The sequence below is a fragment of the Apteryx mantelli genome, chromosome 10 (assembly GCF_036417845.1).
Source record: "Apteryx mantelli isolate bAptMan1 chromosome 10, bAptMan1.hap1, whole genome shotgun sequence".
In the NCBI taxonomy this organism is placed as follows: domain Eukaryota; kingdom Metazoa; phylum Chordata; class Aves; order Apterygiformes; family Apterygidae; genus Apteryx; species Apteryx mantelli.
In genome coordinates, this window is record NC_089987.1 from 21,942,603 (window position 1) to 21,962,197 (window position 19,595).

Here is a 19,595-nt window from a genome sequence, read left to right on the forward strand (position 1 = left end):
CAGCATATTTCAATCCTCTGATGGATTCACTTATTTTTTTAACATGAACCAGCTGGTTAGTTATGATAGCATCTTTGCATGCAAGAAGTACTCTGGTGGTAAGAATTCAGTTTTGAGTGACCCCCAGAGGCATTTCCTCTGAAAAGGAGATTTTCCCCAGCTGAGAGTCTATCACAGGGCATCATCACTATTTCTTGGCCTGCTGTTAAGAATGCAGGTTGAAAAAATTATACATTTTTAAATGAGTTCAGTCTGTGATTTTTAGATGACCCTGAGGAAGCTGTTTTGCCTTTCAAAACATAGGCGTGTAGGCAGACAGTCATCTTGATCTCCATCCCAGAGAATTACTTGCAGGAATAGGATGCATGACATGTCATTCAGGCACAGGCACAGTTTAAGAATGAGCTTTTTGAGAGATTTTCACCCTATCATGGAGTTCTGAACTGTGGCTTTGCAGTGGCTGAAACACAAGGTTATGGGCATCTGCATTGATTTAGTTTAACATAATCCAGGAGTTTTTAATCGCATTTCAGGTCATTAAATGAGTGAGAACAGAATCACTGGAATTTAGCTTCATAACTCTCCTAATAAACAAACTTTTTAACCTCGTATCAAGATAAAAATAAATTAAAATAATAGCTGATTGCCTCTGGCAGAAGATTTTCCAACAAAATTTGATCAACCTTCCCCTTGCCTTTATTAAAGTAAAATTTTTTGATCATTTCCCCCATCTGCAAACAATGCTTATAGAGTTTTCTCCAAAATTAAATTTCTTTTCTTTGATTCAAGCTCTATCCAGCCTTACCAGAATAACATGGTTTATTCCGATATGAAACATAAGAAATTATTTTTGAAAGAAAAAGAGGGAAAAGGAGGACAAAAATAGATTTGTGTGCATGGGTGTGTTTCCAAGTTCTTTACAAAATTCAACCTTTGATCCAACTATCTCCTAGGCATATATGTGCAGGATGCTCTTAACAGCATGAGTGAAGAGACAAGCAGGACTTTGGTAAAGGCCCAGTTGTCCCTTTCACACCACTTCCCTTCTGATATGATGCAAGTGATCTCCTGCAGTATAAGCAGCACTTTCTACCCTGTAGCATCTCAAACTCTTTGCATCATCTGGGAGGTTTTTCTTGCACACATTCTCCATGAGGGCTTCATAGCACAAGCTCCCCATAGAGAGCACTCGGGAGAATTGAGCTTTCTTGCCGAGGAAAGAAATGCTGTTGAGGAATATACAACAAGCCACTCCAAAGTTGAGATGAGGGTGTTAAGCAGGGTACCACTGCTAGCGGGAACCAGTTCAACCTCTTTCGTCCACTGAAAGCTACCTGAAGCACTGAGAAGCAAAATTCATCTCGGTGAAAGAAGGATATACACAAAAGCTGTGCAATGACCTTTAAATACCTTAATTCATTTAGACGAAGGTGAGAAATGAGGACTGCTTGCCTGGGAACTGGACTGTTCATTTGTAAGGTATTTGCTTGCAATACACTTCTAGTGTAATAGCCTCCTGGTGATTTCTTGCCTGGTTTTATTCAAGCAAATCACTGTAATTTTAAGGATGTGCATTGATATGGGAAAACTTCAGCTGGAAACACCCTGCTGAGTGAAAGTAAATCATCTTAGATAAAACAGAAGCAGTATGGGATGTATTTTCTTTGTTAGGTATTCGGAAGTCTCCACATGCCTTTTACAGTGATCCAGACAGTGTGAAGCCATGCAATGTTCCCTGAATTTTGCAGGAAACATTTCATAGGCATTGGCTTGAGCTTTTGGAGTGATAAAGCCCAGGAGCTGATGCAGGGTGGAGCCAGCAGGAGAGGGGAGAAAAACTGCATGCAAAGCTATGAAAAGGATGGGGAATACTGAGCTCTGAAAGGAGGTGGGGGGAACAGAGGTCTTCACAGCAGGCTCCACCATGCTGAACACTGTCCTCTCTCCCCCATTGCCTACAGCAGCACAAACTCAGGAGGATAAGCCACACTGAGGAAGCCTTTGCTGCCTATTGCAAAGCCCTCAGAGCAGTGTTGGAAGAGACAGTATCACTTTGACAGTCTTCCAGTGTGGGTCAGATTCACAGCAGAGGGTTAGCACTTGCTATTAATCTTTTTTCAGTGGTGGACAATCCTCATCTGGCCTGCTCCATCTGGTTCACTAGGCCCCCAACTAGTAGGTCTTGCTAAGATCTCGTGAGCTTGCACATTCCCATACTTCTGTGTGTCAATCTTTATATCACTAGAACTAATAGCTATCGTATAGATAGGTAAAGCAGAGAAAGAGCAAGTTTTGTAAGATTAAATGTTTTCAGACCAGTCAGGTTTAAGGAACTTCTTGCTATGGATTTACAGAGCTGGTTGAGACAATCTCAAACTTTACCACTTCTCCTTGAGAGCTCTTGGAGGACAGATGGAGACCGGAAAAAATGTAAACATAATATCTATATTTTAATACAGAGGGAGAAAAGAAGAGTAACATAGTTACAGACCAGTCAGGTTAACTTCTAGAAGCTTTCAAGGGAATTGAACTATCAGTCAAAAATTTTGTAAGCACCTGGGAGATAAGTAGGGAGATGGGTAACATCCAGCATGAATTATTCAAAAATGAGGCATGTTAAACCAATCTAATTTCCTTTCATGACAGGAAGTAGAAGAGAAATAGTTGATATCCTGTCTAGATTTTGGGAAGGGTTTGACACAGTCACACTTCTCTCATAGAGCGAGCTGGGCAACAACAGCATAGATGAACTCCTTCAGAACACATGCACAATGGATGGCCAGCAAAACTCTTTCCCAGACTATATAGTTACCCAATGGTTCACGGTCAGAACAGAGGACTGTGTGGACCAGGACTCTGCAAGGGGCTGACAAGGGTTGATTTTATTCAGAATTTTCATCAATGAGCAGAATGAAAATATATATCTTCATTATACCATCAGTGGTGTGGAGCTGGAAGAAGTACTTCAGCACATTGGAGAATAGGTTTTAAAGTTTAAAATGATCTTAACAAGTTAGAGAAGTGATCTGAAAAAGCAAAGATGCCAGTTCATTAAGGCAACTAGTTAATTCAACATTTGGGTGGATTTAGCCAGCAGCACAAGCTACCACAGGGAGACTGATCACTTGGTAGGAATTCTGCAAGAAAAGGATGCAGGCTTAGTGGACAGCATGAGCTAATGCCTTGTTTGTGTGAAAAGGGGCAAAAGCCATTTGAAGATGTATAAACAGGAGGGAGATAACATGCAAGACAAATGAAGTAGGACTTGGGCTGTACCCAGGACAAGGCCTCTGCTGGAGGACTGCATCTAGTCTGGGGCACCATACCTCAAGAAAGAGGAGGACCAAGTCAGTGCAGGCATAGGGAAGAGTCATTATAGATATAAAACACAACTCAGGAGAAAGATTGGGAGGGCTGGCAAGAAGACACCAGAATAACTTGGCTGGAAATGGAGTAGGGTGGGGAGAAAACTGTAGTCTCTGCTCCAAGAAGTTTTTAGGACAGATGGACAAGTATGCTCCCATCAGGAGCAACCTAGGTAGAACAGATCCTTGCTCGGATTAGTGCCCAGTTGAGATCCAGCCCTACTGCTTGCTAGAGTTCTTGCGTGCTTTGCTCAATAGCTGCCACTTCACAACAAGGCAGCACACATCAACAGGGACATAGGACAAAATTATCTTTAGCTTTGCTTTTTTAATACATTTATGTTTCAGCAAAAGGCTGAAGTCATAAGTGCTTTGTTGAACAGAAGCCAAAGCAAGCTACACAAATTGCACCCCGTTTCTAAGTATTTCATTTATTTTGCAATTAAGCAATAATCACTGAGGCACTGGGCACTTCAGGATTAATGACTTGCTGGGAGATGGCAGAAGATCTGATCTGCAATGGAGCCATTTTCCCCAGCAAATACCTGTTATTGCTATCCTAAAATGAGAATGACAACAATAACGTACAAACATATGGGTTTTGCTGTTAGTAGCTGATGGCTAGGCAGTAGGCATTAATAGGCACATTAGACAATCAGGTTGTTTCAGTTTTCTCTCACCATTCCGTTCAAAGCACTGTGTTTGATTAATCACTTGGTGAATGAAATGTCTTTTTAATTGCTCAGAGTCACTTTTAAAAATTACAGCGTTGTCTGTAATTTTTGTTGTCTGTCTCCACAGCCCCTTGGATCCTCTTAAATCCCTCCTCTTCCTTTGCCCTGGAGACAAACAGGTCCAGTGTGCAAAAGGCAAAAAGGAACCTGCCTACAGCAGTTTTCGATGCATTTCAGACAGAGAAAAGATACAAGCCATTTAAAAAAACAGAGGATTCAAATTTTTAGTGCAGGAAACCTTTCATTCCCATTGATGTGTGGATCATTTAAGGACTTGGCCCACCTTGACTGAATCTTCAAAGAATTCCCAGTGTTGACACACTGCTTGCTCCTATTAGTTCCTATAACACTTTGCATTTTTCATGGTCAGAGCTGACTACAGCCTCCAAAAACCACTGCTTTCTGTGTCCTTGGACACACAAGCCTGCTCAAGCCGCTCCCAGTAACATGCCTCTCAAGAGCGTTGTTGGAGCTTTAGACGTAACATCAGGCAGGTCTGTCCTCTAGGCAATAAAGCACAATAGCCCTTCTGCAGGCCAGAAGAAAGATATATCCCAAAAGGATGAGCGATAGCATGAATATTTCCAAAGAACTATGGAAAAAGCTGCCACAGAAGTTCAGTGATCACATCACCAGGGCAAACAAGAGGAAAAATATTTCCTAAAACCATATAGGATGATAAATTAGTTCACTGTGTCCTAGCAGTCTTTGGAACAGTACTAGTCAGTGGGGGTTTGCTCACTCAATTATTAAGTAATGTGCTAAATGCATGATTGATTAATCAGTAGGTACTTCCTACAGCAAAACTTTCATACTGGCCATCTGCAACACTGCTTTCAGTCCTTGTGGCTGCCTTCCCAGAGAAATTCACAGACCAACAATCTTGTTTTTTCTCCACTTGCTTTTATGCCTCATTTAAAAGTAATGCTTTCATGTCTGCTCTTTGAATGATGTCAACATGTTGCCCAGTCAGCAGCATGTGCACTGAGGGATACCAGAACCATTCTCCATCGCTTAATTCTACCTCCTCAAAACAAGGAGCCCTGTTATTTGATAGGGCGCTTACACGGTTTGAGTATTTAGAAACACTCACAGAATAACTTCAGCTGGAAGGGACCTCTGGAAGTCTCTGGTCCAACCCCCTGCTCAAAACAGGGCCATCTCGGATCAGGTTGCTCCAGGCCTTGTCTGCTCAAGTTTCAAACAGCTCCTAGCACGGGGATTTTCCCACCTCTATGGTCCCTGTTCCAGGGTTTGACCACTCTCACCATGAAAGAAAAATTCTTACTACCCAGCTGGCTTTGCCCGTGTCCCAGCCTGCGTCCAGCACTGCGCACTCCCAACAGAGCTGGGCTACAGCTTCTCTATACCGCCCTGGGTAGCTGCAGACAGCAGCAAGATCTTTCTTCACCTTTTCTGTCAGAAAACCTTTGTGCTTGCAATTCCCATGCTAAAGTTGATGTCAGTGAATTCAAGCAAATAAAATTCGCTTTTCTCCCTGTTGTATCCATTAATAAGGATGGGTGTCTATGCACTCTACTGATGTGTCCAGACGGTGTAATTTTAGAGATAAGAACTGAAAGTGTCAGACAACTTCATGGCACAAAGCTAGAGACATTTTAAACTCTGAAGGCAGTTTAGTCCTCTTTCTTCATATAAGTCCCTAGTATAGGCCTGTCAATGAAAGGCAGAAACCACACTAGTCCAAGAGGGTGGACACCACTCTGTTCTCCAGCATGGCAGGGCAGCAGGACCAAAAACACCAACTGATTTTTCTCCCTTCAGGAACTTGGACCCAGCGACTTTAAGAGCAGCACGCACAAGAGGCAATGTGGGGTGTGCAGGCAGTGTTTCCAGGGGAGGCCTCTGCATCCTCTTGCAGCCTTTAAACTACCCCTTGTCCTTGATCCCAACAACCTCTTCTTGTCCCTTTTGTATTCCCTTCCTCTGTTTTTCTCAGCTGCCCCAGAACCAACATCTGCCCCCTCCCCCCCCCCAAAAAAAAACAAAATAAACCAAACCAACCAAACAAAAAGAATGAATTATTTCTGGCGATGCTTTTGCTAATTGCCTGCCTGCCTCCCAGAGCAGATTCCCGCTCCGAGGAATTTATTGCTCTCATGCTCATAGCTGGAAATCAGAGCTGTGTGCACAGTCTCTCTTGAACTGAGGTGTGATTGATGTAGATTCTTGCACTGCGTGCCAGTCATAACTCTTCAGGTTTGACTGCAACTTTTGACAATGAACGCATTTGCCAGAAGTTCAGCAACTTGTCTGAGTAACATTAAATGACCCATGAGATCCAGCACTGACACATAGCTCTGTTGGCCCCCCTCCTTCCCCATTACCCTGGCTATTCCAAATCTCAGCACAAGCACTGAAATCTCACAAAATAAAAGGTACAAAGCAAGAGTTCTGCTATTGTCCATGAGTCTTCATCAAAATCAAAACTCTCTCTGGAAAAAAATGTGACAGATTGGTAAATCTGGACTAAGTGAGAAAAGTTTTCAGCCATCAATGCTCTTCTCAGCATTCCCCCTTCCTCAAACTGGGGTACCTACAAGAGGGGTCCTCTGCCTAGTTCCTCAGATCAGTGGCTTGAAAACTTCCCAGACAACATCGGTTAACTTGAACTCCTGCCTCATCTCAGTCTGCCTCTGCTTCTAGTCTGATTTTCCAGGGTTCAAAGGCTGTGGTGGAATAATTCCTCCCCAGAGGTCTGTGTTTAGGGATAAACAAGGCAAGGTGGTGGCAGGGAGAACAGATAGTTGGTCACTTGCGCTACAAAACCTTTCCACAAGCTTCACGTGAGGGAAGTAGATTTGTGGCTTCGCCAGCATATTTGTACCAGCCTTGTTCTTCCCATAGTCATCTGTTGACAAGACCCAGCTGGCATCCAGCCCCCTTCTCCACTGCCACCCCGGCCCTGCGTCCTAGTGTGAGCTCACATAGGCTCTCCACTAGTTCTCCCCTGCCTGGAAAACGCTAGCACTCATCAGGACATTTGTGCATATCTGATTTAGAAAAAAAAATTATATTGGACAGGATGCTCAGTTTTATCAGTGACCAAATCTCTGTTGCCCAGTGAGATCCAAGATGAGCAAGCAAGGGCTTTTTGGCTAAGCAGCTCTTCCCTCTACTAATATTTGAGGGACAGGATCGTAACTGTTATGTCTTCACTGAGAAGAATTATTGCTAAACACAATTAGCTCTGCAATCCTGGCTGTTTTCTAGACACTCCGAGGTTTATGTCTTGAGTTAGAGATGAAGAAATTATAGGGGCCAGTCTTCTTCCTAGCCAGCAGCAAAGCTCTACTACAAAACGCAGGGATGATTCTTACGTCTTGTGGGCCAGCCACATGTCTCGGCATAGGATCGTGGCTGGCGAGAGCACATGGCTCACCTCCTTATTCCCTGGTCATGCCTGCCCAAAGTCAAGCGAGCTAATTACACCTATTTACATGAGAGAAAAACCACACTGGAGCTGCAAAGCTCAGTACAGGGAAGGGGCATTGCCAGCCACATCCTTGCAAATTCCCAAGGCAAAAGCAATTAAGCAGACTTGGTGCCCAGTGCTCCAAAAATCAGTCCAGGACCTGAAAACCCATCCTGGTGCTATCTCTTTATACTGGAGTTCTTCAGGAGTAAGCAGAGGGCTTTGGTGAAGAGGGCAAGCTGTGATCTGAGGAAATGCTAGGAGCTCATGCACCAGGTGGGAACCCACCACATGTGCAAGGAGATCAGGCTGACACATGGGCAAGCAGGGTGCGGGCAACACACTACAACACGCTTGCGACCGACCCACAGCCCCTCAGCCCCCTGCTGAGATTCCTGGTGAGCCAACCAGCCACTGCTCTCTTCTGAAACAGCCAATTTTGGGCAATTGCCTGTTTAGTTACTACAAAGGACTGTCCAGATAAGTGGTTCTGGCTACCAGGTCATTTCTGTTTGCTATGGGGAAAGATCTGAATACGGGATTGAGAGAACTCACTCCATAAAATAGTTCCTTTTGCAGCATTTAATAAAGACTAAGAGCACCGACTATTATAGAGCCTTAAGAGTATCTGATGGGTAGAACTGACAGGTCTGAGGGTCTAATTCCCACAGCATCTCAGGAAAGGATAACATAATACACCTTAAGGCAGCAGAACTCCTAGCACTACATTTTTAAAGGAGGGAGGAGGCTTAAGGGCTTGTAAATACTTTAAGTGCTACACAGCTAAATCACTTCCCCTCTGCCTGTTTCCCCATGCGTACAGAAGAGATGTCAACACTGATTCCTTTTGTAAGGCACCCCGAGAGTTATGATGAAAAGGACTAGACAAGAACTAGGCTTTTCTAACACTTGTTTCCAGTTGTTAAGATCCCAGTGTCTCTGTAAGCAGTGGGAATATTTCCATAGACAGGAGAGAAAACCTCCTCCCTGAGATCGATGAGCATGCGAACATGAAGCTGTCCAGGCTTCAAGTCAGCATCCAGCATTTACAGTTAAGGTGGGGGCTAGGGACCATATGCGCCAACTCTGCACAGGACCTCCTTGTGAGACAGCAAAAGGGATGCTAACCTCATGCTAACTCAGATGCACTCATGCTGAACATCTGGAAAGGTTTAAAAAGAAGTGCTGACTAGATTAACTGAATCAAGCCAGCAAATCTGTTCTTCAAAAGAGCATAGCTTTTTTTAAATGCTTCTCCCATTGAAATGACATTCTCATTGGGTTTTTGTCCTTACTTTTCTTCAGGATCATCCATGAAGATGGCTTCTCTGGAGAAGACGTGAAGCAGTACAAGCCCGTGGTCTACAGCAACACTATTCAGTCACTGGCAGCTATTGTACGTGCCATGGATACCTTGGGCATTGAATACGGCGATAAGGAACGACGGGTAAGTTAAAATCCAATGAATGTCACTGCTTGGGTTCAAAGAACAGAGCAACTGGATACCCCACAGCACAGACTGGGTGTTTGCACAATCCAAATATCTGGGAGGGAAAGCAAGGGGGGAGGGGGGGAGATGTACTCCCTGTTGTATGCCTATTGCACATGCGGTTGGTGCAACAAGTAGACGTACAGGCACAGTTGCAGATAACATATGGTTTGTACACGTAAGCTAAGAAACATAGTCCTGAGGCACTGTTACAACAGCCACAATCTCCCCTGCTCTGGCACTGACCTTTTGTGCAGGTAACAAAAAAATTTTCTATTGACCTAAGGACAGCTTAGACAGAGGTACTGACAGACCTGCGCAAACACCGAGAACGTGTCCTACGTATTGTGCGTGTGCTGGAGACACAGGCTGCAAAAAAAAGTCTTGAGGAAAAATCTTGCTGCTGTTCAAATCCCTTCCACCAGCCTGCTAATACAGGAAAGCCTTTAGGATTAACTTCGCTTTTGCGGGGGCTTGGCTGGCTTTTACTCACACATCCCCCATTTGAGCATGCCCACAGACAGCAATTTTGCTTGCAAACAAGCAGATGTATTAATTCAGCAAGGTTCTTATGAGCAGGGCCTTAGGTAGCAGCTTAATGCGTGTCTGCCAGGATAACTATCATGCCTGGCAGCCTGCTCACATTACACACCTAGGCCAGCCTGCCCTTTTACAGCTGCTGCTCTGTGGTTGCTTTAACCAGCGCCCCATTTTTGAACGGTGGCTCCTCTGCCAGGTGCCTCTTGGCCATTCTCTGCCTTTACTTTTCACGTTTCTGGCTCGGAGCAAGCCCTAGAGCAGTCAAGGCCTCTATTTTTGCATACTCCTGGAGAGAAGAAAGTAAAACCACCTTGTTTCACTGGCAATAAAATAATTTCAGATTAAAATCCTGATGAAGGCAAAGTCCTATAGCCACTGGGTTTATCATGACTATTTTTAGGCAGCTATTAAATGACAGATGTACAACATACCCCAAACTCCTTATCTGCCAGTTGATAATAAAAGCATTCGGTGGAAAGGATGCCAAAATCCTGCTGCGGTGTTACTGTATAAAGAGGTAACTTGCTTCTCCCAGTCACAAAGGGGTATTTTGATTTCTTTGCATCTAGGGATTTTTCCCACAGGAACTCTAAATCCTGAAGACATTTCTATCCAAAACGTAGAGATGATACAATAATGGCGTTCTTGTGAGCTTGCCGAGAACTAATGCTGATGGCTTTAGAACTGAATACATTAATCTGTTGATTACTCAGTGACTCAGCTCTTAGCAAGGCAACATATCTTGTCTCAGCTAAAAACCTATGCCCAGGAAAACAGAAACAAATCATTCTCCATGTCTGATAAATAGTCTGCAGCAGACAGCTTTAAAATGTAAAATTTCCTCTTTTTTTTTCTTTTTTTTTTTTTCTCCTTTTGATGCCTGAAGTCCTAGTTCTAGGAGGGAAACTCAGGACTGCTTTAATGCCAGGCCTGGCAAAGTATCGGGGGGGGGGGGGGGGGGGGAGGAGGTGCTGTAATCACAACTGCCAGGCCTGAGAGATGGAGTACTGGCCTGCATGAAATGTTACACCCATTCGTATTCCTATGGAAAAAGATGTCAAACTTTCCTAGGATCATAGAATAATTCAGGTTGGAAAGGACCTCAGGAAGTCTCTAGCTCAACCTCCTGCTCAAAGCAAGTCAGACCTGGTTGCACAGGGCTTTATCCAGCCTCAAAAATCCAGTCTCAAAAACCTCCAAGGATGGAGGCTTCACAGTCTCCCTGGGCAACCTGCTCCACTGGTTGACTGTCCTCATGATGAGAAGATTTCACCTTACATCCAGTATGAACCACTCTTGTTTCAATATATGCCTTAGGGCAGTAGGGATCCTCAGTTGCCTTTCCAAGTAAAAAACAAGTTAGATTAAGTTCTCACCAACCTACTTTCCCCTAAAGTATTTACTCCCAGAGGAACAAGTCCCATCTTACGGCAGTACAGTGCTGACTGCGTGCAGACAGGCAAGCTTACAAGGCTGCAACAAACCACTAAAATCAAACAACAGTCCGGGAGGGGATGATTCGGAGCATCTTCTCCTCTTGTAGATGTTAGTAATATCATTCCTTCATCCAACAGTAGAAAGAGGGGAAAGAAACCAAATCTCTCAGGCCTTGGTCTTTCACGTGCTTTCTCTTAGTCACCCTCCCCAGAAAGTTGGTGGTATTAGTATGTAACAGTATTTATTTTAATCTTACAAAGAACTGTATGGTCTCTGCTATTAATATATGGCTGCTATAAAGAGAGACCATTAAACAGGCAATTTGTTGAGTATTATGGTACATGGTTCATCCCTTTTCAGGCAAGGCTCTTCTATTTTAAAAGTCATTCCACAGCCAAGGGTTTCCAATGCAAATCTTTTTGCGGGGGATTTTCCCCTACTCATCACTTAAGTCCCCAAGAGGACAGGACTCAGGAAAGCGGAGCTAGGACTGTGGCTGCTCCGAACTTGCTTCGACAGCAGGGAAGGAAAGGTCACGGGCCTGGGTTATTACAGCTTCCCCCCAAGACTTCATGGGAGATGCATCTCCCCCTTTATTTCTTCAGGCTGGGAGCCTGACAGCATTCCAAGCCAGAAGCAAAAGTTCACCCTCCTCTATTTAATAAATGTGAATGAGATGGTTTGTGCTTTTGCTATTGAGATAAAAAACACAAATCCTCTCTTCTCATTTTTCTCCTGCCAGCAATCATCCCTCCAGTATTTAGTCTAATGGAAGTGAAAGGTTAGAGGAAGAGTCCTAACAAAATCTCTTAGCTTTTGTCAGTCAAAGTGAGATCAACATAGGAAATAAAAGCTAAAAAGACAAAATAAATCACTAAGTCACAAAAAGGAGATGTTCCAGGTCTCCCTGGCCCTCTCTACTGATAAGGACCTCTCCCCAGTTTAAGGGCAAAACAGTGTGTATAGGATTTCCATTTTACATACACTCCTTGTTCAGGGGAACAGGTTTCCTTTTGGCTGTTCTGTGCCTGGCCCATGAAAGTTTCATGGCTGCAAGCAACACCCAGGTCTTTGTTTTCTCTCCTTCAGTGCAGTGAGACAGAAGCACATCCTGCCATCCAATGTCATGTTATTACTAGAGCACAGTCCAAAAAGTCAGTCTAAAAGTGAAAAACCTGTTCAAATGCAATGTCCTGAATCCCTCAACACAGTGCAAGAGTGTAGTGAAAAGAAGATCAGCCACTGACGAGACAGGAACCCAGGTGAAGGAAGAGCATTATCTATAGATGTTCCTCACCTTCAGGGCTCTCAGTACCCTAGTTCAGGCCATCCTGACTAGCAGAGAGCAAGCAATCACACGAAGGAAGCGGGGCAGCTTCTCAGCCTTGCATTTCTACTCCAATCCCTCTAGCTGGCCTATAGCGTGCTACTTAGTCCTGACCTTTTCCTGTCTGTTAATCTGATTAGAAGAGTCAGGCCATAACATACAGCCTCTGCATTAAATGGATCTCTGAAGTGCAAATTTATTATTAAAAAAAACAAAAACACAAAAGCCCTCTGCCAAAAAACAACTCCTTGCTGATTCCCTCTCCATGTATCCATGCAGAGCAAAGGGGAAATGGAGGTTTAGAGTTAGGAATCAAAAACTCAACACAAGCATTTCAATCTGATCAAGAACGACAGACAGGAAAGTGATGGATTTTCATCTGTTTAAAGAGACAGGCCTGAAGTCCAACTTTAGAAATCCCAGCTATAAGGCACACAGTCTCTTGCCGCAGAAGGTCAGTGCTGGCTTCAGAAGCTGGTAGGAAAACCAGCCCGTACAGTCCCGCCGAGGGGAGAAACGCCAGAGCTGCGGCCAAGCTCGGGGGGCCGGGGCCATCCACAGCTCGGAGCGACGCAGAGCTGCAGGGAGCCCACCCACGCTAACACGCAGCCCGGCCCAGCCCTGCCGGCTGGCGCTCGCACCAATACACACACGAGGTTAGAATAATTCCCTTGTATATTTGGGTGTCCTGTTCATCACTAGTTTTTCAGGCAGGGAAAGTAAGGGAATAAAAACAGCTGTAGAGTGCATTCAGAATGGCACAAAACAGGCATAGGTAGGGTGGCTGAAAATTTTTCAGAAATTATTTGACAGAGAATCCCAGCGCCAGTCGCATGGATCAGATAAATACCTGAGGTAGCAGGTTTCACAGGCTCAGGGTACAATTTCTAGGGAATGTCATTAAAATTGAACTGTTTTCCCCAGTAGGAGTCTGGAAACATCTCCATTCCCACTACGAAAACAAATACTAAGAAGTGGTTAAGGTGTTAAAAATGTTTGATACGGCATATTCCCCCTCCAGGCTTTGTGGCAAAGCGTGTCTGCAGCAGCCTTACGTGCTGATTTGTACAAAGCGTAACTCCTGAACTGTGACCTATACAAAGACGCATTTGTGACATTTTAAAATACTGGTTAGTAATATTAGAAAAAGCAGTAGTTAAATTTTAATCTGTTTGATCCATTTAATGTAATTAAACAGCCCACGAGAGCCTGCTGGCACAGGGGGCTATGTGCGCTGGAATTGCAGATATCTGCTCCCAAACAAGCAGCTCAGCGCCCACAGCCTCGCGTCCTGAGCCCCAGCCCCTCGGCACACACCGAAAGCAGTTTTAGGAGCCTGCCCTCCTCCTCTCATCCTGCTAGGCAGTGCCAGGACTGAGGGATACAACCACCCAGCCGCTTTCACGTGTTGTCTTCTCGCCATTCGAATGAAGCAGTGTGTGGGAGAAGCCCTCTTTCATAAGACCTGCTCATATTTAACTGGCTTTCTACTTGTCAGCTCAAGATATTTGTGGATTTTACTTCATTTCAGGCAGATGTCTGCTTAGACCAGCTGTCTCCTACTGCATTTTGCTAAATGAAGTTTTCTGAGAAATGCAAAAAAGCTGCTAGTATGTTTGGGCAGACTAGAGAGCAGTGGCACCAGCGAGAGAGGGCAGGCAAAGCTCAGGTGAATCAGGTGCCATGGGCTGGTGGGAAGCCTCCTTTGGTGATTTGTAGCTAATAGGGTGATCTGGGGAACGGGCGCAGGATACCTGGGTGTCCATCACTGCAGTGAGGATACAGCCAGCCCTTGCAATGTTTGTCTGCTGTTGTAAGCAACAAACTTAACCATGCTGAAGCGTAACTAAGGGCTGCCGTTGCACAGGAACAGGATGGAGCAGGAGAAAAGGGGAAGCAGCGTAACAGCGCATTAGCCACTCCATTAATTTAGTTGGGTAGCCTTCATTTGTCTGGGTGTCCGGCAGCAGCTGAGGTCTGCTTGATGCCTTCTAGCAATAGCCACAGTACACGTACAGCCATCCCTGATACACTGGCTCTGCTGGATTCATCACTGGAACAGCACCAGACAAATATTTCAGCCCACCTTTCACTAAGATGTAAAGGTCTGTCAGTTTTTTCCATTAAGACCAAAGCCATCTTTATTTTTCACCCCTCTTCATCCCTCCATTCTGACCTGATGAGGTGCATCTCAGTTACCATCACTCACTGGTTTTGACCAATGGAGACAGATAAAAGGCAGGGCATTTCCTGGGAGATGAGAAAAATTAAACAAAAAGGAAAGCACTTGTTATTTTCGCAGCCTGCCTTGTTGCCGGGGAGATGGTTGGCTCATTCAAGAAAGACTTGTTGCTGGCTGACATGGCCAATGCCTTGGAAATTATTGCTGCAAAACAAGGGTGGAAGAGAAAGAATGAACACGAACAAGGGCAGCCCAAAAGGAGCTCTGCTTGCATGGCGCATGGCCCAAGAGCCCCGCTGCACCGCTTCTGGAGTCTCACTAACCAAAGGCTCAATCTTCCACATCCCACTAATGCATTTTCCCCCTTTGCCACTTTCTAATCCCTTGAGTCCCTGAAAATGCAAAATCTTTCCCTAGTAAATAATCACAGTAAAGTAATAGCAGAGTGTGAGGACACTTTATGATAGCCCTTTGAGCCAACTAAAAGAGCCTGAAACAATCTAGTTCCATGCCTTCATTCTACCTCTTGTGGTGACTCAACCACACATCACCAGGAGACATCCCAGCCAGTTCAGCTGAGACACACAGCAGGACCCAGGAGCGCTTGCTTTGCTGCAGCAGCAACAGCACATCTCGGCTCCGCACTGCTGACAAAGCTGAAATTGTTGTCATCAAGTCAATAATATATGATGATTTTCCTTTAGCTAAAGATCTCCCCAGTAGCAGTGCCTGTTTCTATGTAGTCACGCTACTAATAAAGAAAGCATTTAGAATGGAGACAAAATAAGTTTATAACATGGCTATAAACACATCATGGGGTGCTCTTGCAGACAGAATTGGGCCTAAAAGAGCCATCCAGCTAAATAAGCAGGCTGTAGAGATGGAGGCTACCAAGTCTTCATCATTAAGAGTTTTACTCAGGCTAAGTTTGTCAGTCTGTCCTCCTTTCAAACCTAGGTATTTACAATAGAAAATGGGCAATTAATTTAGGGCTAAAATGTGGTCTTAGAACTAGCATCCCACAGGTTACAACTATTTATAGGACACAGTGATAAACAGTGGTCAGAATCCCAGTCTTGTACAAATGTGTAATGGTGCTTATGAGGAGGAAGAAATTCTGAGTTTTTGAAGGAGGGAGATGATATCAGGTCTGGGAAAAAGGGGAGGACAGGGACCCAAGCAGAAATAGCCTAGAAAATTTAACAGCAATGACAACAGCTAGATGCTCTAGACAAGCAATTGAATTTCACAGAAACCACTTCACCCAGAAGCAATATCAACTAACCCTTCTTCTGACAGAAGGCTATCGACCACCAACAGACCTCTAAAAACCAAACTTTTCTTTCTCCTTCGCTTCCTCAGGGTGGCCTAGCATATCCATTTTCAGTTGAAATCCCCAAAGAGGGAAGAAAAGGCCTTGTGAAATGGAGCTAGAAAGGAAATGAGGGAGTGTGGGTGGCAGCAACGTAGCAAGTTAGAAACGTGTATCATTTGGAACAGTGCTCTCTGCAAAATGCCACCTTGTTGAGCATTTGATGTGCCAGTGTGATGTTTTTCAAGTTGGTCTTGCTTCATGATAATATCTATTGTGCTGTCATGGCAACATTTTAATCTTCACTTAAAAGTAAACATTGGGTCGGCTTTTTGGATTCTATCTGAACCTGTGGGCTGGCACAGAGTAGTGGTGAATGGGCAGTCAGGAAATGGGATGTGTGATAGAAAATCACTTGGTCTACCAGCTCCTCTGCAGTCAGAAACCCTGTCTTAAGAAACATCTCTAAGGGAAAAAAAGTGTTTTGATGCCCTTCAACATCATTTCTAAGTGAGCCAGATGAGAATAAGTGATGCAATCACACTTCAAAATGCCATTCAGATCTGCTTCTTTGGTGAGTGCATGGCATCAGCCAGGCATTGTACACTGCTGACACTTGTTTTCCATGCTGCCTTACCAATTGAGATTAGGTTTATAGCTCATACTGTAAAACCAGTGGCCAGAACAGATGCCAATGAAAATTAGCCTTTTAATTTTAATTTGAAGAAAAACAGAGAAAGGAATGAGATGTCTCAGGGGATCATTGATAAAGACACCCCAGTCATCTAGCTCTGACTCTAAGCTCTAGATTGAATCTAATCACATCTTGCATCACCTAAAGAAGGTCCTAGGGAAGATGGTGCCTGACTCTTCTCAGAGATGCACAGCAAGAGGACAAACAGCAGTCACCAATGCCAAGAAAGGGAATTTGACTGGACATAGGCTCAGACTCTTCATGCTTTCCCTCTTCTCTGCATGCCAGAGAAGAAGGTAACCCTCTCTTGAAGGGCTACAGCCCAACCCCAGACACATTAGAAGCAGGGAGACTGCACTGCCTCACAGCCTCTCTGCACACCTGCAACCTTTTGCAGCACAGCAGGAGCAGACTGCCATCTACCATCTGAGCAAACCCCTTCACCCCCACAGTGAAGTCCAGCAAGACTGTGTTGAATCAGCAGCTCAGCCTATGGCCTCTGTATCAGAGGGAAAAGTGGGGAGGCAACATAGTGAAAACCAGGACAAGCTGAATATAACAGGCCAGGTTCAGGCACTAATGGAAAGAACTGGTGAAGGCAATACCTGACCCCTGACTGAACACAAACCCCATATGAAACTCAGTCACCATCTTCTATGGGTTTTGCCCTGTCTTTTGCTAGGCACACAGGGTCCTTTTAGAGGTGTTCCTTGCCCCAAAACACTTTAAACTGCAGTGGGGCCATGGGCCAGATCCTTAGAAGTGTAAAGCACTGCAAACAGGCTTTCTCTGTGGGGTGACAACATGCATGGGGCTCCTAACACTGAACTGATTTCAGATCCTTTTCCTGGCAGAGCTCAGGCTGCTAGTTTTAGCCCAAAAGACCTTCAGTTGGGGGGAGCTCCATCACATTTGAAGCCCTGATTCACCCTGGAGTAATACATAACCCAGCATACCTTTAATGAGTTGAGAGCAGGTTGCTGTGAGAATGGCTTCTAGGAGAGTTCTTTGGCTGAGGAATTCATTCACCTCTAGTTTTCCAGGACCCCAAACCCTCTCAACCTAAGCTCACAGCAAAACCCATTCTCTTCTTGCACACATTATCTGAGTGATTATTGGAAATCAGTGAAAAGACTTTAGCAGGGATTGGGACCAAGCCATTGCAGATTAGGAGCAACCAGGCAGAGGTTTTGAAGACCAAAGGACTATTTAGACCAGCCCTTTGGGCATTAAAAGTGCAGAGGAACAAGAGCAACCCAAGGATATTCATGTAGGGGAGGATCCAGTGAAAATATGAAATGGCCCCAAAGGTGACTTTTTGATGATGGGTAGCCACCAGGAAAAAACATTGTCAGATAAAGTCACCTGGCATTGCTTGCTCCCTGGCTGGTGAAAAGCACAACCTCTTCAAGCGCAAATCCATCTTTAGAACTCTTTAGTGCATCTGCTTTCAGATGCCAAATTTCAGGCTTAATTTTGTCATAGTGCAGAATACAGGTTCTCCAAAGGGTGCATTTGAAAAGGATCTCCACATCCCCCAAAGCTGCACAACATCCCTCATCACCTGTGAAATGCAGACCCCTTTCTAAAGGGGGGCTACTCTTTCCTATTTCTTGCTTGCAAGCTCTCTTTGCACTGACAGTGTGATGGTTTTTTCCTCCACAAGCTTTGTGTTTGATACTGGTTTTTTGGATGATGCAAGGAGTATTTTTAGTCTGAAAAGAAAAAAAAGCTGTTCCCTTGGAAGAAGGGCTGCCTGCCTCCCCTTGTGAGATTTGTTATTCAAATGCAGCTGCAGTTAGCACTGCCACTGAGGTTTTGCAAAAGGGGCACACGCATTAGTGGCACAGAGCAGAGCGAAGAAGCCACAGGATGGTGACATTAGCACTGAGTTAGTGGGAGGGGTGGTGCTGCTTTCTACCACCACAAGATACTGCTGGGAGATGACTCCTCTGGAAGCCCCTGGAAGGTGCCAGAATAGGACAACGCAAAAGGATGAACCATTCAAAAAGATATGGGAGAATGATAAAAAAAAGCATTGACAGAGCACAGCCCCCAGGAAGGTGCAAACGTCCTCATGGACTGCAAACAGGCATCCATACAGGTCCTGGAGGCAGATATCCCTCAGGAACCTCCTCAGAGGGCCTGACAGTGCTGAGACTGCAGCAGGGGGAGGCCACAGCTTGTGGGAGTCACAGGCATGATTTGAGTTCAGAGCTGCTACAGGATAAGTTGAAGCATTTCCTTGCATGGTTTCTCTTGGTGCTGGGACAAACTGGGCCTTCACAGCCCTGTGCTGTAAAGGGAAAGAGGCAAGGCAGAGAGATAGAGTGCTGGTGCCCTCCTAGTGAGAAAAAGGTGCTGAGGCTATGAGAAATCACTTCTGCTTTGAGCCCTGCTCTCAGAACAAGTTCACCAATGCAAATGTCAAAATCCACTGGAAAAATCACTTAGACTCATGCTTTCCGGCTGCAGCAGCAGCAGCTCTTGGCAAGGAGCACTGGCTAATCTGGACCAGGGGATACAGGTCAGAAGGTCTGGCTCCAGGAGGCAAGGTGCTGGGCAGACCTAGCAGAGGCAAGCAAGCCAGTGCTGCCCTTCTCCTGCAGCAAGGTTTGGGTACAGGCACATTGCAGCTGTCTCAGGCCACCGAGACTGATTTCACCCCCTGCACCCCATCCCACCATGGCTCTGCACAGCCACTCCCAGCACAGCAAACACCAGCAGCCTTGCCCTGGGGAGCAGCTGGGCTCCTGCTCTTGTCTGCAAACACAGTGAACATCGTGTTTGTCCTTCCCTAGAAGGTTTCTGTCCAGAAAAGGATTGAGAGGCATGTCATCCAGAATAAAAATTACAGCTAGCTATTTTATGAACTGGGCAACTGAGGCAGTAAGGCTAAAGACACCACACTAGAAGCTTCAAAGACGCCCATAGATGTTTCTGACCATATGGATGATCAGACACTTGCTAAAATCCTTCCGGAAAGTCAACCTTTGAGGCTCAGATTGCATCTAGCTACAGCATCCCCCTGCCCCAAGCAGGGTGCTCTCTTCAGGTATGTTTGCAAGTCAGCTCTCCC

General features: G+C 45.0%; 1 protein-coding gene across 2 annotated transcripts in view; it reads left to right on the forward strand.

Moving 5' to 3' along the window:
* Positions 1-19,595, forward strand: part of GNAO1 (G protein subunit alpha o1) — a 165,974-nt gene that overhangs the window by 47,570 nt on the left and 98,809 nt on the right. For both annotated transcript variants that reach the window (XM_067302666.1, XM_067302667.1), the window contains exon 3: positions 8,841-8,982. In XM_067302666.1, the coding sequence (XP_067158767.1) occupies positions 8,841-8,982 (142 nt within the window). The remainder of the gene's footprint in view (positions 1-8,840; positions 8,983-19,595) is intronic.